General features: G+C 41.4%; 1 protein-coding gene and 1 long non-coding RNA gene across 10 annotated transcripts in view; one reads left to right on the plus strand and one right to left on the minus strand.

The window, feature by feature from the left end:
• The window catches only part of MEIS2 (Meis homeobox 2), a 141,823-nt gene that overhangs the window by 20,817 nt on the left and 93,110 nt on the right, over window positions 1–27,896 (minus strand). For all 6 annotated transcript variants that reach the window (XM_056546396.1, XM_056546394.1, XM_056546397.1 and 3 more), the window contains exon 9: window positions 8,383–8,459. In XM_056546396.1, coding sequence (XP_056402371.1) covers window positions 8,383–8,459 — 77 coding nt within the window. The remainder of the gene's footprint in view (window positions 1–8,382; window positions 8,460–27,896) is intronic.
• Window positions 4,798–27,896, plus strand: part of LOC130295554 (uncharacterized) — a 69,995-nt gene continuing 46,896 nt past the window's right edge. Inside the window, exons 1-3 of one of the 4 annotated variants that reach the window (XR_008848909.1) lie at window positions 4,798–4,901; window positions 8,222–8,356; window positions 8,450–8,524. This is a non-coding gene — a long non-coding RNA (uncharacterized LOC130295554). Of the gene's footprint in view, window positions 4,902–6,106; window positions 6,179–7,279; window positions 7,474–8,221; window positions 8,357–8,449; window positions 8,525–27,896 lie in introns of those variants that run through there. The other 3 variants (XR_008848907.1, XR_008848908.1, XR_008848906.1) reach the window with 3 other exon arrangements.

Raw genomic sequence — 27,896 nt, forward strand, 5'->3', positions numbered from 1 at the left:
TGAAGGAGTGAAAAAGACAAACAGACTTTGGCATTGTTTGCAACATACTCATATGTTTGTGCATGTACATAGACTGATATTCATATATTTCTCTTTAATATACCATGTGTTTTTATTAGTTGGTATAGCGTCACCATGTCAACCGGCACGTCTTCTCCATCGTCATGTAGGGAGTGTCCACTATATGTACTAATTAGCGAATGACCATGAGCATGCTGGGAAGTTATCTGCTTGATAAAGGTCCAAACTATAACTATGTGGTGTCAGAGGTTAAAGGCAATAAAAATACACTCACACATATATATCAGCTTTGGGGAATGGGAAATCTTCTGCAACAAAAGTCTCTTGTAGTCCATTATAGTTGTTATTATGTATTGGTTTCACTCCAGGTTTTTGCTAAAAAAAACTGTAAAAGCTTTTTTAGCCTAACCTTGGCAAACTGTCCATCAAAACTCCTCCCGAAGATGTTCAAGCAATTACATTTGTAAAGTTTCACTTCAATATCTGCAGCCACCATTAACTCAAGGCTTTATGATAAATGTAATATAGCCGTGATTATGAATTGCTGTGATGTCTATGGACAGGATAAAATAAACTTTCAGCATTCCCATTTGGATTGACAAATGTTCTGATAAAAGCACACATATCACATTCACATAATCTCATTTCTATCTCCCTATATTGAAAATTGGATTTTTATATTGTCAAATTTTCCAGACAGGAAATAAAAAAGACAAGAAAACAAAACTCTAATAGAGCATTCCCAAGTCCCCCCTCCCCCCCCCCCAAAAAAAGATGGATCTGTTGGCAAAGAAGCGTCTCTGCTTATCCTCCTACTATGTTATCAGTCTCTTCTCTAGGTTAGCAGTTTATTTCTACATTAATCACGTTGACAGAAGCAAGGCAACTCAATTTTCTGCCTCTCTAGCTAGGCACATCACTTTCTGTACTGCACTCAGCATGAAAACGGCTGCATCTAAGCTGTGGTTACTGGTTTAATTGAAATGCTATCCACACTATAGGGTGCATTAAACTCTGATAACAGCAGTTCCTGTGGCCAACTTAAGTAGCTCGGAAAAGAAAAAAAAATGGCAATGAAAAAAAAATTTGCCCAACTGATAAGTCAGACAAACCAGCTAATTCTCCAAGCGTTTCTCTCATTGTGATCCGTAAAAAATGGGGGGGGGGGGGGGGAGAAATGAATCAGAGAACCACGAAAATCAATTGACCCGCGGGTGGCTCATCAGGAGCTCAGCCTGATAAAGCTAACGGCTTTGTTGGTGTCTGCCTGCCTGCACACCACAGATAGAGCACTTTGTAAATGAACCTGCTTTGATAAATATATTAAGGGAAGCTGTGAATAAAAGGCGAAGGTTTCTCATTTGTAAATACAGAGCCGGCTACATGGAATTAGAATGATAAAATAGAGTCCCATGTAATTAAGTTTGTATTAGTACTGAAATCCGTGCAAATACTCTCCCTGAATTCTGAAAGAGAACTGTCGTTTCAATTAATCTGAACATCACCCTGGAATGTAGGGAACAAAATTAAGCTGGTGATAAAAACCGGGGCCTGTATTTTGATAAGTAAATCCAATATCATTTCTTTGCGGCTCTGATCGTTGTCTGAAAATCCTGCAGCTTCCCTGCCACCCCCCTCCCCTTCCCTCCCTGTGTCTCTCTCATCCAGCCCTACAGTCAGGGCTAATCCACACAGAAAGGTATCGTTCGAAAGCTGGCTGTGAAATATCAAAGCAGGTCATGTGTTGTCAAGATGGGCCAAGAAATCACAAAACACAAGTCGCAGCAACCTGCTCAGAATCTTCAGAGCCCCCCTCCCCGTGTCCCACTCAAGACCTTTCAGAACATTGTGAAATACACAGACCTAGGAGTCAGCTTAGAGGAGCTGGCAAGTCACTTATAGGGAATATAGGTAAAACAATTATGGGCTCCATCTGCCTTACATGTTCTGCATGTTGACTGGTTCCAGGTAACAGAAGATAGAAGAAGAAAACTTGGCACTCAAATTGATGAAATGTGAAGGATTTATTATTATTATACTAAGCACCACGCTCCCGGCAGCTAGCCGTTGTTTCAAGCTCCACACCTCCGCAGCAATCTATCTCTGAGGAAGGTCCGACATCAGGACCGAAACGTCAGTTACTGTATATAAGATTGCGAATAATAAATCCTTCAAATTTCATCAATTTACAGTTTTCTTCTTCTATTGTCAAGATGGGTTGGGAACCTACTTGCGCATTAAAGATTCAGGAGAGTGCCATACAGTGACCCCTCAACTTAAAATGGCCTCAACATACAATAGTTTCAACATACAATGGTCTATTCTGGACCATCATAAGTTGAAACCAGACTCAACATACAATGGTATGGACAGTCCAGATCTGTGATACGTGTCAATGGCTGGAAGAACTGACCTATCAGAATGGGCATTTTACTGGTAAATCACCTGTATTACTGAAGTGTATGCACTGACTGATGTCTGGTAGCGCCCCCTACAGTACAGGGAGGTATTACCTGTTCTGTACACTTTAACGGTCCCAGGGTTAACTGCTCCTTTGGACACCAGGTGAGGGCGACTCCATGTTACTTTTTTGGGACACTTTGTGTACTGTACAGGACCCCGAAGAAGCTCCTGTCCTGTTTTCCCAAGCAGGGTACCCCCAGCTGTTGCAAAACTACAACTCCCATGCTGGGAGTTGTAGTTTTGCAAAGCTGGAGGCTCCCTGCTTGGGTAACACTGACATAGACAGTGATTTACAGCTCCCAGCAGATCTTTCTTACTTTTATATGTAAGAACTTGCTTTATTTATATTAGTTATCTACAAAATTTTCTTTAATTCTCACTTTTTCCTATTTTTGGATGACATTTTGTTGCCTTTAGAACCAATTACCAGGTAACCATAGAGTTCTGGTCTCAACATACAATGGTTTCAACATACAATGGTCATCCTGGAACCAATTAATATTGTAACTTGAGGGATCACTGCATTTATTTCTCTATGAATGTTCCAGGTAACGTCATGACCCTACGAGCAAAATAAATTAGATATAACACTGGGGAATATGGAGAGCAATAAGAACTAACCAGAATGCGTCCAATATTGGATGATTCCAGAGATATTTTCTAAAAGAATAAACCCATCATTGAATAAAATGAATTGGTTTGCCTATCTGGCAACTTGGATTAAGTGAGCCCCTAACATATGAAATCAATTAAATGGGTATTCCAGGAATTTTTTTTATTTGACTATGCTACAGGGGCTGTAAAGTTAGTGTAGTTCATAATATAGTGTCTGTACCTGTGTGTGACGGTTTTCTCACAATTCTTATGTGATTTTAATCCCGATATTTATTTTTACCAGCATACAAAATTACTGCTGTCTCGGATTTTTCACAGCTTGCAATGCGGTCGAGACCTGACTCACTAGTCAGCTGATGACAGGGAGCCTGTCTGCTTCAATGGGTGGAGGGATCACTCTGCAACTAATGCAACAGCTGTAGGCACCCTGATTGAAAACCACAGGTCTGCAGCTCATTTATGTTTCAATGGGTGGGGTAGCTGATGTGTGGGAAGGAGGAAAATGGAATCATGGGATTTGTAGGCAAACAAGAAAACTGAAAACAGGAAATACAAGTTCACAGAAAGCTAGCCACAGTGTTATGGTAATCTCACAACATAGCCATTTAGCCCAAGACAAGCGCAGATCCTTCCTAAGCATGTCCATTACTGCCTGCCAGGTACGTACTAAAATCACCTTATGCTGGATAATCCCTTTAATCCAATGGCAGAAAACTGTGGGTTTCCTAAACCATTTGGTACTATTTGGTAGTTTTCGGAATTACCTATAACATACGAGTACTCAGTCTACTCAGGCACTGGAGCCATTTGTGGTGCGGCAGCGTATTCATGACGTGTTTTTTTTTTCTTTAATACATAAATTTTCTGGTCAAGGCTAAGTGGGAGTATGAAGCGCTTCCGGATGATTATGAACACTGAGGTTCTCTGATATATAGAAGCTGAGAGCCCCTGCTGTAGAAAGCATAAATCAGCTTGTTAAAAGGCAACACCAAGTAGCTTTTAATCAAATGTCACAGACTGCAGCATTATGATTTTCCTCCCTCATTAAAAACAGAGCCACTGAAAGCATTATTGGAGCACTAGAAGAATTGCATCTGCTGTCCTCCACTGCACACGTCACCAGCCTCTCTCATCTTGTGTTCATATGAGGCAAGAAGCTCTGCACAAAAGCTCAGGCCTGACAACTGTGTGCGCGCGAGGCAGAAACAATGCACCGCAAACTATCCTAGCTGGAGCTAGAACAGAGCATGGCTGCTGGCATTATCTGCTGGCATTATCACTAATATTTATGTAGTTCTATTGGTCACATACAAACCCACAAACTACAGTGGCGCTGTTACGGATTGTACCTTGGCAAAGTATATAGGTGGCTGGAAACCACTCATCGGAATACACATCATGGGGGCGGTAGGAGGTGCATTACTGGCATTTAATGCACATTGTGGTCTTATGTTTTTGGCACAAATATATAACGCCAATATGCCATGAAACAATGTACAAAAATCCCTACAGCATAATTATTTGAAGGAGCCCTGAACAGTTAAGGTCACATGACCATATGTGTGCAGATCCTGTTACTGTAGAAGGACCTGGATGAATAAGGTCACATGACCATATGTGTGCAGATCCTGTTACTGTAGAAGGACCTGGATGAATAAGGTCACATGACCATATGGGTGAACAGGTTTTGATGCCATAGAGTGCAGCTGGATATATAAATGTCCCACCCACATACAATAAATAAATCGTCTATTTCACCACTCTCCCGAAACCCCTCCCCCCACCATAAGAAGACACTGCAGGTCAATTATTTAAAGCGGGCGCTTAAAATCAATGAACTGCAGCGGCTTTTTCGGGGCCAGAGACCGCCGCCCGCTTCTCTCCCCCTGCCGGTCCTGAGTTTAACAACTGCCGCTGCCCAATTGCCTCCCCCATCCCCGGTTTTATAATTTCCTGTTCCCGGGCCCGGGGTCCGTGCTACCATTGCCGCTGCCCCCCCTGCCCAGAGACCGCCGCCACCCGCTTCTCTCCCCCTGCCCATCCTGAGTTTAACCACTGCCGCTGCCCCATTGCCTCCCCCAACCCCGGGGCCCAAGGTCCGTGCTTCTTCTGGCTCCCGTCCTGAGCTGTCACTGTGCGCACTGATGGTGACGTCATGTTGAGGACGTCACTCGTCATTGCGCAGCGCAGTGCACAGCGTAACACAGGACACCGCAGGAGCCACAAGTAGCACGGACCCGGGAATAGGTAATTATAAAACCGGGGATGGGGGAGATAATTGGGCAGCGGTGGCGGTGGTGGTGTGGTGGGGGGTGCGGGTTTGCGGGGCGGTACGGTGGGGGGCCATTATCGGCAAGGTAAATACCGATAATGCCCAAAATCGTGATTATCGGCCGATAATATCAGCCAAACCGATAATCGGTCGATCCCTAGATTTTATATGCATTTTATGGTTAAAATTACATATTATCTTTATTCTGTCCGTCAGATCCCTTCTTTCACTTATAAAGAGGCCTGTGAAAAATGAAAGAAGCGATCTGATTGGTTGCTATGGGTAACTCAGCAACTTTTCCTCTAGGCAGGTTTTGATAAATCTTCCCCAGTGACCGTTCCAGCAGAATAGTGAGTACAGCTCTGGAGTATAAAACATGTTGCTCCTGATCTTGAGTTAGTCCAGAGCTGCATTCACTATTCTACTGGGGGGTCACTGTGTACAATTACATTACTTACCCTGTAAATGGGGGTATATACTGTATTCCAGTGCTCCGGACAGCCTTTGGCTGTCAGAGCATGCTGGGAGTTGTAGTTTCACAACAGCTGGAGGCACCCTGGTTGGGAAACACTGCTGTATACAGTGACTCCACACCAGCAGAGTATTCCACAGTAAGAATTGTCACCAGCATTTTTTTCTCCCTCTTTTCTCCCAATTGCTGTGTTGAACAGGAACTTTAGTCCCGCCCCCACATGTCACATGATTGTGACATCATTCCAGTTCCTTGAACCACATCAAATTCAGGTTTAGAGAAGGTCCTAGTAGGGCAGTTACTGCCATTATGATGTGTGTGGAGATTAGAGATGAGTGAAGTTACAGTGATTCCATTCGTCACAAACTTCTCGGCTCAGCCACCTTATTTCCTCTGTGCCAAATCATCCCCCCCTCTATTACCCCCTGTGCCACATCATTTCCTCTTGATCTCCCCCTGTGCTTTTTCACTGCCCCTTTATTACCCTCTGTGCAAATTCATCCCCCCCACCTTACCACCCCCTGTGCCACCCCCCCCATGCCATTTCATTCCCCCTTTATCTCCCTGTGCCATTCCTTCCCGTCCTGTTCCATTTCAACCCCCCTTTACCCCCCTGTGCCACTTCATAAAGAGGGGGGTGATGAATTTACACAGAGGGGAATGAAATGGCACAGGGGGGGATCAAGGGGAAATGATGTGGCACAGGGGGTAAGGGAGGATAATTTGGCACAAGGCACAGGGGGAATAAGATGGCAGAGGGTATAAAGGGGGGATGAAATGATACAGGGGAGGGATATAGGGTGATTAAATATCATTAAATATTCTTCTATAACAGTGGTCTTCAACCTGTGGACCTCCAGATGTTGCAAAACTACAACTCCCAGCATGCCCGGACAGCCGTTGGCTGTCCGGGCATGCTGGGAATTGTAGTTTTGCAACATCTGGAGGTCCGCAGGTTGAAGACCACTGTTCTATATCATGTTCTATATCATGTTTTATGGGTAATTACACTCTATAGTGAGTACAGTACAGTATTCCGTCATTTAGAAAGATTTTTAAGCCTTTTTCCCATAGGGGACATCTCTCAATAGCGGGCACTTTTTTTTATTCCCCGTGAGTGTCCACTATTTGGAGATTCTACTGTATATGCTGTATATATTTGTGCCGGTCCTTGACTGTCCGTCTGTGTATGTGTCTGTCCATACTGCAGGGCGCTTGCACTCCTTTTAGCTCTTGCGGACCAGTTTTTGGGGCACCAGTCAGTACTGCACCCTGAGAAGATAAGTAAACACTGGACAGCATGGGGGAGATTTATCAAATCCTCTCCAGAGGAAAAGCTGCTGAGTTGCCCATAGCAACCAATCAGATAGCTGCTTTCATTTTTGAAAAGGCATGTGAAAAATGAAAGAAGCGATCTGATTGGTTGCTATGGACAACTGGGCAACTTTTCCTTTGCACAGGTTTTGATAAATCTCCCCCCATGTACGTAAAATGGGCCTTTTAACCTATTTACATCCACATAATTTTATGCCTTGGTCAGAGTCCATTTGCCTTATCTGCCCGAGGAACCAGGAATTGTCTGTATATATTTGAAATGTGTGATATCTGCCCCTAGTCTGGTGGTATGGTGGTAAGTAATGAAACTTACCTACTTTTCTAATCTCACGCTACTCAAACGCCAATAGTTAAAGGGGTACTCCGGTGAAAAACTTATTTTTTTTAATCAGCTGGTGTCAGAAAGTTAAACAGATTTGTAAATGACTTCTCTTAAAAAATCTTAATCCTTCCAGTACTTATTAGCTGCTGAATACTACAGCGGAAATTCTTTTCTTTTTGAAACACAGAGCTGTCTGCTGACATCATGAGCACAGTGCTCTCTGCTGACATCTCTGTCCATTTTCGGAACTGCCTTAAACAGCATATGTTTGCTATGGGGATTTCTTTTTAATCTGAACACTTCCTAAAATGGACAGAGATGTCAGCAGAGAGCTCTGTGTTTCAAACGGAAAAGAATTTCCACTGTAGTATTCGGCAGCTAATAAGTACAGGAAGGATTACGATTTTTTAATAGAAGTAATTTACAAATCTGTTTAACTTTCTGACACCAGTTGTTTAAAAAAAAAAAAAAAAAGTTTTTCACCGGAGTACCCCTTTAAAATGAGCCTTTTAACCTATTTACTTCCACATAATTTTATGCCTTGGTCACAGTCCATTTGCCTTATCTGCCCAAGGAACCAAGAGTTGTATATATTTGAAATTTGTGATATCTGCCCCTAGTCTGGTGGTATGCAAAGTGCAGTAATGAAACTTACCTACTTTTCTAATCTCACACTACTCAAACGCCAATAGTTAACTTTTTTTTTTGTATTTTACTGCAGTGATTATCCATCTATGGACACATAATCAAATGACGTCAACTCTGCATTATCCTTTGAAAACCCTTTTTAAAAAATCCATTGTTTGACACGTGGGCAGTGCAAGGAGATGAAAACATTGCAGCAATATATTTTAGGGTAGATACCATTGAGACTGTACTTACCAGTTGTTTACTTGCAATATAGTCAGCCCTGTGTCTTGTGCTAACTGTTTCTTCTGTTCTTCTGAAGGATATGGATGCTAAAATGAAGAAAAGAAGAACATTAGTTCAGTTATCAGAAACACCATGAAGTAGTACATTAAAGGTATGTACAAACAGTATCGGTCATTAGAACTGATCATATGGTATAAACTGGCCTATACCGGGATGTCAAATATGTTTATATTTGTCATTTCTGTTTGACCCCTCCCCGAATAACAAGATTAACGTTAATGCTGAATTATTGCGGATTATTTGGAGTATGGCTTTGTAGTATGAAGAACGACTGCACATTGCTGTGTACTAGATGCCCAACATGGAAAGAAACACAAGCTTCACAAAGACAAGCTATAAATCAGAGTTCAGAAAGTGGGACAGTCAGTCTCCTTACTGCTCCTATGACATGGTTCTGTGAAAGGGCACTAGAGTCCCATCCCTTGTGTTTGTACTGCGCTGTTTGCACAGGCTGGAATGCTCCATTGCCAATACATTAGCCCAAGTCGAACAATAAATATCATCCATTCAGCACCAAGCAAACTTTTTCCGCTTCTATGAAGGAATTAGTAAGGATGGGCTTAAAGAACGGCAATACAATGAGCTACATGAGTTCCCCCCTTCCAAACGTAGCCGGATAGGAACTAAACCAACAGCTTATTGTTTGTGTGCCAAACGCATAGATATTGGGGCTTGGAGAAAAGAAAAAAAAGGCACTCGAATGCAATTTGTGATGCGGAGCCGAGTGTAATAGTATATAATTGTGACTAATGACATAGAAGGGTTTCTGCCTGGTAGAACTGGCAGTCGTCATTCCGAGACTAGATCGCCACCGGGTGCTGTGGCACCGAGGCAGCACAGGGTTAATTCTGTTTGTATGTATACCACAGGCTTTTAATATTCTGCAAATGTTAACACAGAAAGATGATAATGCCAAGTTAATATGGGTTAAGGATAGAATAAAAATACATTTTTTCTGATTGCCGGGTGATGACAAATTTTTGGCTTCCTCAGCAGCCTCTCTATTGAATCCATGTAATTACACCCAGGCTTTCCCCCGTTGTGCCCCCCTCTCTGCTCCTCCTCTCCGCCTGCCCATGCTGCTAATGACCTCCTCACTGTTATCAAAACCACTAATAGTCCTGGGCCCAGGGAAAAGCACTGATCAGGGCAGTTTGGGAAGCTCGGGGTAATTTGCATGGGGTTTGCAGAGTATGCTCACACTCGTCTTGTCCCATCAGCGCTTGACTGTCAAAGGCTGTGAACAGCCTGTGTGATAAATGCTACCTCTAACCCATAGACCCGCTCCCAACAATGCCACTGCCACCTATTCTCCTGGCGGTAATGGAGATAATGAATGAGCTCTGACGAGAAATCCAGCTCATCACCATCCCAGGGTGGCTGGGAACAGAGCGCCTCCGACTGCATGGAGAAAAAGGAGCCTTAATTGGCTGAAAACATCATTTAAGGAAAAAAAAGGGGGGACGCAGTATGGTAATTTCACCCACTGAGACTGTGCAAAGCTGTTAACTAGTTCTGTGCTCCATGACGTGGACTTCTGCTTGATTCACTCTTTAATCCCTTTGATGCAGTGCACTCCTTAGTAGCGCTTAGGGGACTTCTTTGGCCTGTACTTTGTGCCCTATACAGAATGAACAGTGACACAGAAAAAAAAAAAAAAAAAGAGAATTGATGGCAAATAGATTACAGGCTCTGCCCCTCCTGGTGCCCTGTGACATCCTGAATACAGAGAGCACAAGGATTTACCCTGCAGTGCACACAAATAAAACACCACTTTACAGGTTAGTAAACAGAAAGGTTGTCCTTGAGCGGAGATACTTGTCACTCCAATCATTCCTCCTGACAACACTGCCACCGAGCCACAGGCATTTTATGCCATGAGGAGCTCTTTGTAGCAGCATACAAAACTGGATGGGTTTCTTCTGGCCCTTTAAATGCAGTACTTGTGCCAACAGTGCCACTAAGCCATACACCGCATGACAGCGCATATTATATCTATGTTTAAATACCATGTATTCTATTCCAAGACAGTTTTATTATATTTCCGAATCCTGTGTTTAAGACTTCTATTAAAATCTGGTAATGCTATATGGTTGCACAGAAGATGCCAGGGTTGTGTGACTGCCAGGATACGGCCACGTGAAGACACAACAATTAACTTTCATTTAGTGAAAAGAGCAGAAATATATGGACTGTTTAACCATGGCTTCACACAAAATCTTTATGGAATGTTTAATAGTGTTTTTTGTTTTATTTTTTTGTGCAGTCAGATGTTACATTTAGGTCTATATGCAAATATTAAATACACTGCAAACCATGCATTTTTATTTGCAGTCATTTTTGAGGGACATGGGATATCTGTGTTGTTTTTTATTTTTTATTAGTCTTCTCAATAAAACTAGGTTCATGCCTAATATTTTAGTCTGTATTTGTACCCATAACCAGGACCAGAACCGACATACAGAAAAATTATAATGGAAAGACTCAGGAAAAAACAAATGTAGAATGCCACGAAAGACATTTAAGGAAGCTTTAGGCTACGTTCACACACTATTTTGTGAGCCTCATTTTAAACTGTCCATTGTAGTTTAATATAACAGCTAAAAACAAGGCTCAAAAACAATGTGTACAGCCTAAGGGTACATTCACATGTTCGGATTACCTGCGGATTTTCCGCTACTATTGACTTCAATGGGTCCAAAGGAAAATCTGCAAATCTGCCTGAAGTCAATGGTAGAAAAATCCGCTGCGAATTTTCTGCAGCAGATACGCAGTTGAAAATCCACAGGTAATCTGCCAGTGTTAACGTACCCTACGGCTGGAATCCCACTTATTATTATTTTTTTTTTTTTGAGAAAAGCGCCAAGAAAAACGCCAATTCTGCCACATGGCGTTTTTTGGCGGCCAAAAAACACTGCGGCCAGATGTTAGCTGTAAATCAATGAAAAAACGCTAAATTATTTTTCCACTTTGCGTTTTTCAGTTTGGCGTTTTTTAATCGCAGCATGTTGAGCCATGTTGAGCCTATGGCTTTTTTGTCCCTGAAATCATGGCGTTTTCTCCTATAGAAGTCTATAGGAGTAAAAAGATGCCAAGAAAAACGCCATGTGGGTTTTAACTTTGGCGTTTTTGCAGGCAGTTTTTATTCTTTTTTGGACTTTGGAGATACCTTTTTAAATAAAATTTCGTAGGGTAGATTAAAAAAAATTGTATTTAATGAAATTTATCTTTTTTTATAACAAAACTTTTATACATTTTTAAACAGGGATCAATTTATGTGGGTGGGCAGGGTACTAAAAATGTAGTCGACAATAATAATAATGTAGTGTGTGTGTGTTTTTCACTTTTTATTCTTTATTTTTTACATTTTTAGGTAGTACTACTACTCCCAGCATGGAACACACTGTTCCATGATGGGAGTAGTAGTACCTGTATTAATTGACAGATCGCCCCGTTGCGATCCTCCTGTATAATGAATAGATGTGGCGGCCGCTCTTCTATGTTCCCTTGCACTGCCGTATAATTACACCTATTCATGTTTCCCACAGAGAGCTGTGATTAGCCAGATGGTTCCAGCCAATCACAGCTCTCTGTGGGAAATATGAATATGTGTATATATACGTCAGTGAAGGAGACCATAGAAGAGGGTCTGCCCGCATCTATACATTATACAGGAGGATTACAGTGGGTGTCAGGAGTGACATCCGCTGTGATCTTTCCTTAACTGCAGGTACTACAGCTTCCAGCATGGAGCACACTCTGCTCCATGCGAGGAGCTGTAGTACCTGCATTAATGGACAGATCACAACCGGTGTCAGAAGTTACACTTGCTGCAATCTGTCTATTAATGCAGGTACTACAGCTCCCAGCATGGAGCAGAGTGTGTTCTATGTTGGGAGTAGTAGTACCTGCAGTTAAGGACAGATCACAGCGGGTGTCACTCCTGACACTCGATGCGATCGTCCTATCTATCGCAGAGATGCGGAGCAGCTTTGTCCTGCGCTCTGCATCTCTGCTCTGTACTCCGGCTGGACACTCACTCATTCCTATTTCCCTCTGAGAGCGGGGATTGGCTGCCATTATCTGACCAATCCCCACTCTGGGCGGAAAATATGAATGAGTGATGTTCTATCCACATCACTGGCCGGCTGGAGTGTAGTGCAGAGATGCGAGCGCTGTATAGAGCTGCTCCGCATCTCTGCTATATTATAGATGATCGCATCGGGCGATATGTCTATTAGTACAGGTACTACTACTCCCATCATGGAACAGTCTGTTCCATGTCCAACAAATTTTGAAGAAAAAAAAAGTCAAAGGGGCCAAAAATGCAATTTCCACTCACATGCAAAAACGCCAGAAAAAACGTCAGACCCAGGAAATTGCACTGGCGTTTTTTCAGTTTTTTTTTTTTCTGTGGAAAAAACGCTGTGAAAAAAGAAGTGGAATCCTAGCCTAAGGGTATGTTCACACTGGCAGCCGACACAGAGATTCAGCCTGGCAGCCGACGGACCGCGCAGCACTGAGCCGTCACCACTGACGGCTATGCAGTGCTTGCAGACTTCCGCTCAAAGAATGAACATGTTCATTCTCTGTGCAGAACAATTTTAGCGGCGGAATTGTCCGCCGCTGAAATTCCGCAGTGTGAACGGGTCTCGCGGAGACCCATTCACACTAATGTTAAGTTCACACTGCGGAATTCCGTAGTGCGAACATACCCTTAGGGTGGATTCACATGCAGCAGCAGATTTTGTTGCAGTAATTTCCATAACTGAGAATAGGTTCTGAATGGGATTTCTTGGTGGTAAGCAAATGTGAGGTTTATGAAAACCTGTGTATAGGAAGAGTGGCGCAACCAATAACAACCAATCAGATTGCTTCTTTCCTTTTTAAGAGACCTTTATAAAAAAAAAAGAGGCAATCTTCTGATTGGTTGCTATGGGCAACTAGTCCACTTCTCCTCTGTACAGGTTTTGATAAATCTCTCTCCATGGATTTCTGCAGTTTTTAGATGAATGACATTTCTTCAACAAAATCTGCCGTGTGTGAATCCACCTTGAAAGAGGTTTATACCAAAACAGACCTCTTGGGGGAGTTTTTTCAAAACCTGTCCTGAGGAAAAGTTGCCCATAGCAACCAATCAGATCGCTTCTTTCATTTTTGAAAAGGCCTCTGAAAAATGAAAGAAGCGATCTGATTGGTTGCTATGGGCAACTGGTTAACTTTTCCTCTGGACAGGTTTTGATAAATCTCCGCCCTTGTCTTTATTAAGGCTTTATTAAGGCGGTTTTTCGCATGAGGCTATAATTCACACACCATTTTTTTTTTACTTTTGGTCAATTTCTCCAATTGTTTACAGCTTAAAAAACAAACAAAAAACATAGCAGAATACTATATGTGAACAAAAAACATAGCCTTACCCTTTTTTTCAGGCTGGTTTACATAATGAAAGGTTTCCCAACCAATGTTTCTCCAGCTGATGCAAAACTACAACTCCCAGCATGTACAGACAGCCGAAGGCTGTCTTGGTATGCTGGGAGTTTTAGTTTTTCAACAGCTGGAAGGACATTTGTTGGAAAACACTGACATCATGTATAATTTAAAGGTACGTTCCCACACGGCGTATTTTGCTGCGTATTTGCTGCGTATTTGGTGCTGCGTATTTTCCTACCCATTGACTTCAACAGAGAAAATAAAGTACGCAGCAGCAAATACGCAGCAAATACACCGTGTGGGAATGTACCCTAACAAGACAAAATAAAAGGCTGAGCTGAGATAACTGCTAGGAAGCCTGGTGGTTTTAGATACCTTACTTAGGCTGCATTCACATCTCGGTTTTACACTACGGGTGCCGGATCCGGCTGGGGGAGGGGCAAACCGGGCTCTCCCGTACCCCAGCCGGACCAGCGCTGAACTCCATACACTATAGCGAGTCAAACGGGGACTCCGGTCGGCTCATTTTTGACCCGTGTCCAAAACTGGATACGGGTCCAAAACTGGATACGGGTCAAAAATGAGCCGACCGGAGTCCCCGTTTGACTCCGGTCGGTTCGTTATAGTGTATGGAGTTCAGCGCTGGTCCGGCTGGGGTACGGGAGAGCTCGGTTTGCCCCTCCCCCAGCGGGATCCGTCACCCGTAGTGTAAAACCGAGATGTGAATGCAGCCTAAGAGATTCCAATAATCTAGATTATCTGATAATTCAGCAACCACATTTACTTTACATCGCAGAAATTGATTACATAGTAATAGATTTTACAGTACTAATATACTGCTGGCAGAATTGATGCACCTTCAGATACATTGTTGAGACACGGTACTGTCGTCCATCATGGCCCGAGAGGCGAGATGCGAGAGATTTATCGCTGTATAACTGGGCAGATGTGCCAGGGGTCTAAGAAAGTGATAGCTTTTGTGTCCGGTAAAGTTTCTTGATCATGTCTGCTTTTCCAGAATCAGACACAACTGAGGCCATGTTCACACGACGGAACATTTGCACGGAAAATCTCTGTGTGGACATTCCGCAAACTGCGAGTGCCTGCATAAACATGCCGGCGCTAGGACTGCACAGAAATGCGCCATCTCATAGACGGCTATGCATTCCGTCCGGAGTCCGCAGAAAGAATTCTTTGTGCCAACATGGAAAACGGAATTTCCCTGCCGGAAACATCTGGAACGGAAATTCCGCTGTGTGCACAGTGCAGCAGAAAACTGTTGAATTCGGGATGTGTGAACATGGCCTTAGATAACCTAATTCACACATTTATCCAGAAATAGAGAAAACAAGCTAATTTCTTCTAAAAGCAGCACCACACATGTCCTCAGGTTGTGTGTGGTATTGCAGCTCAGTTCCACTGAATTGAATGAAACCGAGTTGTAACATTGCGCACAACCTGTGGACAGGTGCAGTGCTGTTTTTTTTAGAAGAAATCATCTCTGTTTTTCTATTCCTGGATAATCCCTTTAATACTTTTATGTTATCTACTGAGGATCTGTAATTCAGACAATGCATTCACAGTGCCTATGGCTATCTTTTATGACTGTGCAGTCCTCATTTCTGCGCCTGTGATAGAAATCGTGGGCAATCTTGTTCTATCAAATAATATACTAATTACTCTACCAGTTCCTTTATTCATTACTATGAAAAGCATTACTAAGAAAACTAGGACAGAAAGGTGAGAAGTAATAAGTCGGCCTGTACAATAGCCTGTGACTACTGGACTAATACTTCTGTAATTTGTATCATGAGAACTTGAGCGGAACAACAAATGACACATTTGCCCTCATTTACTATTCTAAACCCGACCTCTTTTGTCGGGTTTTTTTGGCGCATCTTTGTCTGTGCCATGTCGCAGACATCGTGCGCCAGTCTGTGACACGATGTGACATTTTTTCCCGACGGACCCGATGTGGATTCTCCCAAACCCGAAAAAGGGGCGTTACCCGACATTTCTGAGCTTTATAAAGGTTTCCAACCCGAATTTGTTGAATTGTTGTGGATTTTTTCCCGACAGCTCAGAGGAGTTGGAAACCAAAACCAACAAAACCCACATGCGACAAACAGGATGCAACATAATAATAAATACCAGGGGAAAAAAAGCAGTCGGGTAAGAAAGCAACATAGACTTACAACCCGATTTTCTTAGTAAATGAGGGCCAATGTAGTATATGTGAAAAGAACATATCACAAGGCAAGGTTAAAGGGGTAGTCCAGGAAAAAAACTTTATATATATATATATATATATATATATATATATATCAACTGGCTCCAGAAAGTTGAACAGACTTGTAAATTACTTCTATTAAAAAATCTTAATCCTTCCAATAATTATCAGCTGCTGAAGTTGAGTTGTTGCTTTCTGTCTGGCAACAGTGCTCTCTGCTGACATCTCTGCTTGTCTCGGGAACTGCACAGAGTAGAAGAGGTTTGCTATGGGGATTTGCTTCTACTCTGGACAGTTCCTGAGACAGGTGTCATCAGAGAGCACTTAGACAGAAAAGAACAACTCAACTTCAGCAGCTCATAAGTACTGAAAGGATTAAGATTTTTTAATAGAAGTAATTTACAAATCTGTTTAACTGTCTGGAGCTTTTTTCCTGGATAACCCCATTTAAACATCCTGCAGCAGATGGGTGTCTGGAGTTTCTAGATTAGTGTTTCCCAACTAGGGTGCCTTCAGCTGTAGCAAAACTACAACTCCCAGCATGCCCAGACAGCCGAAGGCTGTCTGGGCATGCTGAGAGTCGTAGTTTTGCAACAGCTGGAGGCACCCTGGTTGGGAAACACTGTTCTAGATCAAGGTAGTAGCGTTTCAGGAGTTAAACTTGCATGTGTAGAGAAATGTCAGGAAGAAGGCAGAGCGATCACATGAGAAGTGCTGGTGTGGGAGGCCACATTGCATATTAGAGATTATAATGCAAAATATGGGAACACACGATCAGCGTGGGCGTAATTAAATTAATTAGCGATATAAAGCACTCGGAGGGAAGTGTCTCCACACACAGAGGTATATGGATAAAACAGGTTTTAAATATTTAGTAGGAAGCCATCTGCTACATGCTGATTTGTTCCTGAGAAATATAAATAAATAGATTTTATGTTTAAACCCTTGTGCATGTCCCTTGCCTCTGAAGAGGTTCCATTTACCTCTATACTATGATGGGATACATTAGGTGTGTAGAAGAACCTGTTCCTGGCGAACTTTGACACCTAGGTAGATGGTGAGCTCTAGAGATGAACGAACTTACAGTAAATTTGATTCGTCAGGAACTTCTCGGCTCAGCAGTTGAGGACTTATCCTGCATAAATTAATTCAGCCTTCAGGTGCTCCGGTGGGCTGGAAAAGGTGGATACATTCCTAGGAAAGAGTCTCCTAGGACTGTATCCACCTTTTCCAGCCCACGGGAGCACCTGAAAGCTGAACTAATTCATGCAGGAAAAGTCATCAACTGGCGAGCCGAGAAGTTCGTGACGAATCGAATTTACTGTAAGTTCGCTCATCTCTAGTGAGCTCCTCTGGCTTAGGTGAGTCAGTAATCTCTGTATGTAACTAATTCTAACACAATCCAGCTGGCCAGACATCTGACATGGCCACATGACTTTCCTGTTGTAAAGTCTATGGACTTGTTCATAAAGAAATACAAAAGATGAATGAAAGCTGACAGTGTGGGAACCTATTTCTTTATTAAAGGGGTTATCCAGGAAAAAACATATATATACCAACTGGCTCCAGAAAGTTAAACAGATTTGTAAATTACTTCTATTAAAAAATCTTAATCCTTTCAGTACTTATGAGCTTCTGAAGTTGAGTTGTTCTTTTCTGTCTAAGTGCTCTCTGATGGCACGTGTCTCGGGAACCGCCTAGTTTAGAAGATGAGCCCACATACAGGCCCATATAAGGAGAAAAACAAAAGTTATAGGGGTCAGAATAAGACAAAATGATGTGTATCCTGTGATGTCATGCATATATAATTAATTATGCAAATTACTACGGCGGGTATTTTTTTTTTTTGCAAGAAAGGTGGCAACCCTATGCGCTTTCCATACACCTACAATAGCTGTCAGCCAAATGTTCTCCAGCTCACTGTTCTCACCCAATCCGCACATACACATCAACGTTTCACTTGGCCAAACCTAAATTTGTTCTGAATGGTGACAAAGGTAAACTGCTGCCAGACAGCTCTAGTGACCGCTTATCTCCCAATAAATAAAAGGGTCAGGCAGTTGAGACTTAACATGCCAGATCATTCTTTCTCTTAAACGGGTTATCCAGGAAAAAACTTTATATACATATATATATATATATATATATATATATATATATATATATATATAAACAAGAAAAAGGAGATATATGGTCCTTCAGCCAATAATATACATGCCCTTGGAGACAATTTTCCAAAATAATAACTCTACTGAAATCTACCAATGAGGCCACAGAAAGACGCATTAAGCTAAAAATGTATAATTTTATTATTAAAGATAATAAGAAAAACAATGCCTCACGATACAGTGCTCAGAAAGGTATCAGATATAGCACTGAATAATGAACACAAAACCAAGGGAGGGGGTTTGGGGTACAGGTGAAAAACCTGACCTGATCAACCCTACCTAGTCTAACCCCTTGCCCTCACTACAATAAGTGTGGACAGGGAGTAGGGATAATATAAGTCACATAAACATTAAGAATAAACAATGCAATGACTTAATATGTGTGTATTCTTACTCCTAATGACCTACGCGTTTCACCCTTACTTATAGTTAGGGGTTCATCAGGGCTCAGGGGAGCAGTCAACATATCACAACAGATGATAATCAAAAGAACACTATAAATAAAATGTGATAAATAAGTGAAGCACACGTGATACAAAAGTATAATAACCGCACATTGATACTGAGTAATGATAAATAGATGTATGAGAAGTAGATAAATCATTCCACACTGGCCACCATGGAAGAAATGTGGATCCTTAATTGTACTATGAGTAGATGAAGAATACGTCCCTTGTCCAAAGCAAGTACTGCAAAGATACTTTGTGATCTTATCTTTGCAGTACTTGCTTTGGACAAGGGACGTATTCTTCATCTACTCATAGTACAATTAAGGATCCACATTTCTTCCATGGTGGCCAGTGTGGAATGATTTATCTACTTCTCATACATCTATTTATCATTACTCAGTATCAATGTGCGGTTATTATACTTTTGTATCACGTGTGCTTCACTTATTTATCACATTTTATTTATAGTGTTCTTTTGATTATCATCTGTTGTGATATGTTGACTGCTCCCCTGAGCCCTGATGAACCCCTAACTATAAGTAAGGGTGAAACGCGTAGGTCATTAGGAGTAAGAATACACACATATTAAGTCATTGCATTGTTTATTCTTAATGTTTATGTGACTTATATTATCCCTACTCCCTGTCCACACTTATTGTAGTGAGGGCAAGGGGTTAGACTAGGTAGGGTTGATCAGGTCAGGTTTTTCACCTGTACCCCAAACCCCCTCCCTTGGTTTTGTGTTCATTATTCAGTGCTATATCTGATACCTTTCTGAGCACTGTATCGTGAGGCATTGTTTTTCTTATTATCTTTAATAATAAAATTATACATTTTTAGCTTAATGCGTCTTTCTGTGGCCTCATTGGTAGATTTCAGTAGAGTTATTATATATATATATATATATATATATATATCAACTGGCTCCAGAAAGTTAAACAGATTTGTAAATTACTTCTATTAAAAAATCTTAATCCTTTCAGTACTTATGAGCTTCTGAAGTTGAGTTGTTCTTTTCTGTCTAAGTGCTCTCTGATGACACATGTCTCGGGAACCGCCCAGTTTAGAAGAGGTTTGCTATGGGAATTTTCTTCTAAACTGGGTGGTTCCCGAGACACATGTCATCAGAGAGCACTTAGAAAAGAACAACTCAACTTCAGAAGCTCATAAGTACCGAAAGGATTAAGATGTTTTTAATAGAAGTTATTTACAAATCTGTTTAACTTTCTGGAGCCAGTTGATATATATATATATAAAAAAAAAGTTTTTTTTCCTGGATAACTCCTTTAAGGTGTCATCCATACTGAGGTTATTTAGACGTACTAGAGGTTATATAGACCTACACCTATACAGAACATATAAGGTGCGCTGCTAGGGTTGCTACCTGGACAGTATTTTACCGACACAGCCGTTATTTTGGCCACCCTGACGGTATTTTTATATCGGAAACACCAGCCATGCAATGCCCCTGTATTCATCCAACCTATCCTCTAACTCCCGGAATCTTGCACCATATACTATACCAGTGTTTCTCAACCAGCGCACCTCCAGCTGTTGCAAAACTACAACTCCCAGCCTGCCCGGACAGCCGTTGGCTGTCCGGGCACGCTGGGAGTTTTAGTTTTGCAACAGCTGGAGGAACCCCTTGTTAGGAAACACTGACCTATTCTATATACCACTATATAGTCCAACATGTTGAGAGTTGTAGTTTTGCAGCAGCTGGGGGCACCCCTGGTTAGGAAACACTGACCTATACTATATACTACTATATAGTCCAACATGCTGGGAGTTGTAGTTTTGCAACAGCTGGAGGCACCCCTGGTTAGGAAACACTGACCTATACTATATACTACTATATAGTCCAACATGCTGGGAGTTATAGTTTTTGTTTGGGGCAGCTGCTGAACCACAGGCTGTATCAGGGCATGCTGGGAGTTGTAGTTAGTAACTAACAAAAATTCCTGAATTTAATAAAAAAATTAAATAAATAAACAATCAAAAAGTCACATCAAAACAAAAATGGTACTGTTAAAAACTGCAGATTAGGGTGCAAAAAATGAGCCCACATACAGGCCCATATAAGGAGAAATACAAAAGTTATAGGGGTCAGAATAAGACAAAATGATGTGTATCCTGTGATGTCATGCATATATAATTAATTATGCAAATTACTATAGCCAGTATTTTTTTTGCAAGAAAGGTGGCAACCCTATGCGCTTTCCATACACCTACAATAGCTGTCAGCCAAATGTTCTCCAGCTCACTGTTCTCACCCAATCCGCACATACACATCAACGTTTCACTTGGCCAAACCTAAATTTGTTCTGAATGGTGACAAAGGTAAACTGCTGCCAGACAGCTCTAGTGACCGCTTATCTCCCAATAAATAAAAGGGTCAGGCAGTTGAGACTTAACATGCCAGATCATTCTTTCTCTTAAACGGGTTATCCAGGAAAAAACTTTTTTTAATAAATATATATATATATATATATATATATATATATATATGTATATATATCAACTGGCTCCAGAAAGTTAAACAGATTTGTAAGTTACTTCTATTAAAAAATCTTAATCCTTTCAGTACTTATGAGCTTCTGAAGTTAAGGTTGTTCTTTTCTGTCTAAGTGCTCTCTGATGACACGTGTCTCGGGAAACACCCAGTTTAGAAGAGGTTTGCTATGGGGATTTTCTTCTAAACTGGGCGGTTCCCGAGACACGTGTCATCAGAGAGCACTTAGACAGAAAAGAACAACTCAACTTCAGAAGCTCATAAGTACTGAAAGGATTAAGATTTTTTAATAGAAGTAATTTACAAATCTGTTTAACTTTCTGGAGCCAGTTGATATCTAAAACAAAGTTTTTTCCTGGATAACCCCTTTAACATCACCTATCAGGGAAAATTGAAAGGCCCCCCCCATACACATTAGATGGTCAGCTGGGACCGCAGAAAACAATAGGTTTGGATCACTTTTGACCAATATGTATGAGAGACTTCACTTGCACAGGACGTCCTGTATCATTAATAGATTCTAATGAACCGATTCGTAAGATATAGGCCCGTATTGTAATTGATAGACCCAAAAGTCAGTTCCATATGGCATTCTCTACTGTTGGACCTTTGAGGCCTACAATGATGCCAGACCTGGGCCCCACCAGAAGACTGTTTGGTACTGTGATGGACCAGTCCAACTCTTTTCTGCAGATCCATTCTATATAGCTGTAAGCCCTCCATGTGTTGTAGTGCGATGCCTCCCTATGGTACCACATGACAAAGATGTCTTCCCTTAGATGTATTGCTTCTGATACATTATACAGCAGCCAATAGGACATGTCAAGATTGTTTTTTTTAGTTGGATTCATACAGGCCTACAGAGGTACAGTTTAAAAAAAAAAACACACACACACACACACTCTCTCCAAATATTGAGAAAAATTATAATACAGTGATCCCTTAAGTTACAATATTAATTGGTTCCAGAATGACCATTGTATGGTGAAACCATTGTATGTTGAGACCTGAACTCTATGGAAACCTGGTAATTGGTTCTGAAGCCACCAGTCAGTGTTTCCCAACCAGGGAGCCTCCAGCTGTTGTAAAACTACAACTCCCAGCATGCCCGGACAGCCAAAGGCTGTCCGGGCATGCTGGGAGTTGTAGTTTTGCAACAGCTGGGGGCACCCTGCTTGGGAAACACTGGTTTATGTAGAGGACAGGAGCTTCTTCGGGGGTCCTGTACAGTACACACAATGTCCTAAAAAAGTAACATGGAGCCGCCCTCACCTGGTGTCCAAAGGAGCAGCTAACCCTGGTACAGGTAAAGTGTACAGAACATGTACCTCCCTGTACTGTAGGGGGCGCTACCAGACATCAGTCAGTGCATACGCTTCAGTAATACAGGTGTTTTACCAATGAATGCCCATTCTGATTGGTCGGTTCTTCCGGCCATTGACATGTTTCACAGATCTGGACTGTCTGTACATTGTATGTTGAGTCTGGTTTCAAGTAACAATGGTCCATAAAAGACCATTGTATGTTGAAACTATTATATGTTGAGGCCATTGTAAGTTGAGGGATCACTGTACGTGAATAAGAATTTATTACATTTCCATTAACATGGCATTTCTGATCCATGGTCTGCTGTCAGGGAAAACATGGTCCAAGTGGAATTAACTTGTTCATGTCCAATAGAAACACTCTTGTAAATAATACATACAGTACTTGTAAATAATAAAATGGTTACTGGAGAGGTATTTATCAATTAGCTTTTTTGTAAATCCCGAACCATTTTTTTGTATCTGGGTTTCTGTTAATACCAGTAAGGTGCTTATGTTTTTTCTTAGAATGTTTTCTAATTCTTTACCAGCCCGGAAATGGTAACCGCCATGCCTAAAAGATGCAACAAGAGCATGTAGGTTAAGCCATTATCCAATCCCAGGAGTTGCGTTATCACAAAGCAGTGCTGTAATGCCTCAGTACCTTTGCGGGAACATGCTCTTTTAAAAGCTCATTACTAGAAACCCGCCTTTCCTCAAGGGCTTTATGTGTCCAGTAGGCCTCATTTTAAGCATCTCAAACCTTCACTGTCAGAATATCGGAACAAGCGCTTTTATTTTTACCTAGGTCCGCTTCCACTCATCTAACTGCATGCCGCAGGATTAACCCTTTGGAAACACCTCTCCATTGATTAGCACTGTCCTGGGAGAGTGAAGTAGACATGAAATTAAATTAGCATGGCACGTGCGAACCCGATGATGGAGATTGACCTACAGTTCTATTCAAATCTGATTTATGAAGCCAAAATTGCATTTCATACACTGTGTTTGGGTGTACACTCTTCACACTTGGGGGTATTTACGAAAATTATATAGTACTTAGACAGTGCAAACGTGCTACAAATGCACTAGATTTATCCACAGTGTATCAGGCTGATTGATAAATCTGGCTTTAGAACAACTTTTAAGTAGGTAGGTTTAGGCAAACATAAGGTGGCAAAATTATGGTGCATTTTTGGTGCCTAGTGTTGCATTTTGGGCCTTGCCCCTTTCTATCTATGCAATGCCCTCAAGCAGGGACATTGTATTGTTCCTTTTTGTGCACTGTGTAGAATGAATGCGTCTCAATTGTTGTGCACCACAGTTCTGCCAAAATTCAGTAAACCTGGGTGCACATACAGTTTCTATGATTGCGTCTTACTTGGTTACTTAAAGGGGAACTACGGTGGAATTATTATTATTTTTTTCAAATCAGCTGGTGCCAGAAAGTTAAACAGTTTTGTAAATGACTTCTGTTTAAAAATCCTAACCCTTCCAGTACTTATCAGCTGTTGTATACTACAGATAAACTACAGAGAAATTTGGGAAGTTCTCTTCTGTCTGACAATAATGCTCTCTGCTGACACCTCTGTCCATGTCACGATCTGTTCAGAGCAGGAGAGGTTTTCTACGGGTATATGCTTCTAATCCGGACAGTTCCTGACATGGACAGAGGAGTCAGCAGAGAGCACTGTGGTCAGAGATAAATTAACTTTAAAATTTTCTCTGTAGTTTATCTGTAGTATACAACAACTGATAAGTACTGGGAGGGTTAAGATCTTTAAATAGAAGTCATTTACAAATCTGTTTAACTTTCTGGCACCAGTTGATTTGAAAACATTTGTTTTCCACTTGTTTCCACCGGAGTTCCCCTTGAAGATTTCTCCTTTGCTCCAAAATCATAGCTTCCCATGAAACTGCTCTTAGATTGCGGGCTTAAAGGGTTACTCCGGTGGAAAATAATTTCTTTTAAAATCAACTGGTGCCAGTAAGTTAAACAGATTTGTAAATTATGCTTCTAGTACTTAATCCTTCCAGTACTTATCAGGTGCTGTATATTATAGAGGAAGTTATTTTCTTTTTTTTTATTTCTTTTTTGTCTGACCAAAGTGCTCTCTGCTGACAGTGGGAGAGCATTTGCAAGTAAAAGAAGTATCCCTCTGTTGCATAGAGTAAAGTAAGATGTACGGAACCAACCACAAGTATTATGCTTGTTTATATTTGTTATGTGAATGGGGCTCTGTTGCACTAAATGTCACTAGATCTGTGCATTTACTGGTATCCATATTTGGGAGTTCACTAGACCAGGGTTTCCCAACCAGCGTGCCTCCAGCTGTTGCAAAACTACAACTACCAGCATGCCTGGACAGCCAAAGGCTGTCCAGGCATGCTGGGAGTTGTAGTTTTGCAACAGCTGGAGGCACGCTGGTTGGGAAACAATGCATTTGACCTGAAGAAATGGATGAGGGATCAGGGATGAGGGATCAGCAACTTAGAGAGTCCCAAAGGAGAATTCACTTCAACAGCAGGAATAGCCAGAACTATGCATTACCTTTAACATTGACCAGGACAACCCCCAGACAGGCCACAAATTGTCTGGCACAGGACAGTGCATCACTCAAGAATTCAGCGTGTCATTGTAAATGTTCACTGCTGCTCTTAAAGCTAATAAACACTACACCACCTCTTTCCTATCACCTAGACTCAACAGAACATCTACAGCACCCAGTCAGCTCCTGATGCAGTGCAGGACAAGCAGGCCAAGGGTTCTGCCAGGGATCAGAAATAATCTGAGCCTCAGGCTCTGCCATCCTCCAGATAAGCTGCAGCTTCCCCTTCAACTGATGAATGCTGAAAGAATCCAGCACCCAGAGGTGCTGAAAGAAACTGGGATGTCTGTCAGCAATGGAAACCCTGGCAACTCTAAGACTAGTCTGACATGTCTAGCAAAGTCTTTCCACCATGCTCATACTATCATAGTCTTTGTTCTGTGCCATTAAGTAGCATTGCTTTATTCTGCATGAGGATTTTCAGTGCACAAGTCTCATATCGTCGTCTTCAGAGCACCGTTTTCTTCTTGCATATCTAGGCGGCGTACAATGAGGGTGTGTAGCTAGCTCCTGTAAATGGGTTGATATTGTGCCTGAGCGGAGAGGCAGCAGCATGAGAAGTGCTGAGGTTGTGCAATGTGCCGACTCCAGGTGTCCCCGGGCTGCTGCGGATGCTGATGTGAATTCTCTCCTTTTTTGTTGGTAAACCTTTTCTGGCCTGCACGCCTTGACATCCACAAACAGCAAACCTCCTTCTGCATAAGTATCCTGTGTATGATCAGGGCTTCCTCTCAATGTAACCCTTCATTAACCCTCTGAGGGTCAGACTACACACTGTGCTAATAACAAGAAAACAAAAAATAACATAATAACAACATAATAAAATGCCAACTGATCACTGGAAACGTGACGTTGGGAACTTCATGATATTACTGTATGGGTAGCCTGGTTACATTCATTTAGAGCAGGTGACTGATATTGAGCATTGTTCTCTACTCATAGTGTAACAGTACATTGTTTCTTTTATGGGTATCGTTTGCTAAATATTTTGCCATTATAAAAACATAGATCATCGGGCCCCTGTACATGAAGAGTCATTGGGCCCCTTGATCATGAGTAGCTAATCATAGAGCATCAAATTATGTCTCTCTCATAAGGCCTGGGCTACATTGCGACAAAAAAAAAAAAAAGCCCCAGTGTAGCCCTGGCCTAATTCTCCAATTATTTTCACCTATGAAATGTATTAGATTAGTCGAAGAGACAGTAGAAAGCTAGTGACAATGCCTCCTTATCTACTAGGCCCTTGTTCACTGCAAGTCAGTATCACAGCCAATAGCTCACCAAGGCTCTGAATCCTATAGCATGGCAAATTTGTCTGATCATACATTCTGTTTGTGTACTTTGCACCAACTTTTTAGACTGAGGACTCCATCGCACACAGTTTTCTATATTGTACTATAGACTTTACATTAACATCTGGTTGCGATCATTCTGGCCTTAAAAAAGACTAAAAGCCAAAAAGAAAAAAAAAGGAAAAATACAGTGAACAGCCAAGTGGCAATCGAGCCTAAGAAAAATGTTTATGTCCCATTAGACAGTTTTAAAGAAGGGGGTGAGTCTAAGAGAAGGCATGAAATACACCAGGTTTATTAAATTTGTGCACCTTTGTTTTAATGCAGAATATTAGTGTACAGTATACCAGCAAAAAAAAAAGAGTATAGCATGCAAAATATCTAGCAATGTGCGCTAAATATATTATACGGTGTGAGCCCCTGTGATACATTTGCCACATTTTAGGTGAGTTAGATCTAGTTTTATTTTGTGTAACTTTGGAACAGCATTAATCTCATCCAGTATTAATATTGGGATAATATAAGCAGTGTGATATGCAGTACTTAAATGTTTAAATTCATTTGGATAATCAAATGCATTAACATAATAACAAATGTACGCTGGGGGTATGAAGCAAGCAATTGGGGTCATCTTATTTATGACCCTCTTCATGCTTTCAGTAGGGGAGGAGGTGCCATAAGCCTTACAGTTTGTACTATTGCACTGTAAACACACACACACAAAATCTGAGTTCCTTGTCCCAGCATGCACTGGAAAGGTTAGAAATGTAACCATTGCTTGGGGTGTTATTGAAAGATAACACACCCAACAGTTTGTATTTTTGTTTTAATTACTGCAGGAGGGTGGCTGGTTTCAACATTAGTCTCTCAAATTTTAGATCAGGCCTGGGCATGGAGAAGTTTCATTGACCTCTGATCTCATTGCGCCTTTACTCCTACTTACTAAATGTCAGCAGAAGGTCAAATGTCAGCCTGGAGGAATAGAACTAATAAGCAACTAAAATAACTTTCCAGTCAACCCAAGTAAATAATGTTGTCATTTGATGAAGTTAACATGGCTATACCTCATGCACAGGATTTAGCTGTCCCAAGTTACATTGGTGGCAGAGCCAATATTGGTTTTACATTTTGTAAATCCCAATAAAAATATTTAGACAGAATGATCCAGAAGGCTATGTTCTCCCATTGTATTAGTCAGAGTGCAAGACTTGTTAAAACTAAAGATGTTTTGAAGACACAAAAAGGTTAATCAGATTATAGTTATAGGCTAAACCGACTAAGCAGAATGAGTATTACAACATATGTTCCAGTAGACTGGTAAATGGAAGAGGATCTTCTAGAGGCGTACAGGCTGTAGGGTTCAAGTCTAACAATTAAATAGAATGGCCACTTTACAGACATGGACTGCTTTATAGTGGTACGTGTGGCGGTGCAAATTAAAATAATAATTTTAGACCTTCTCGAAGACA

The sequence above is a fragment of the Hyla sarda genome, chromosome 11 (genome assembly GCF_029499605.1).
Source record: "Hyla sarda isolate aHylSar1 chromosome 11, aHylSar1.hap1, whole genome shotgun sequence".
NCBI lineage: Eukaryota > Metazoa > Chordata > Amphibia > Anura > Hylidae > Hyla > Hyla sarda.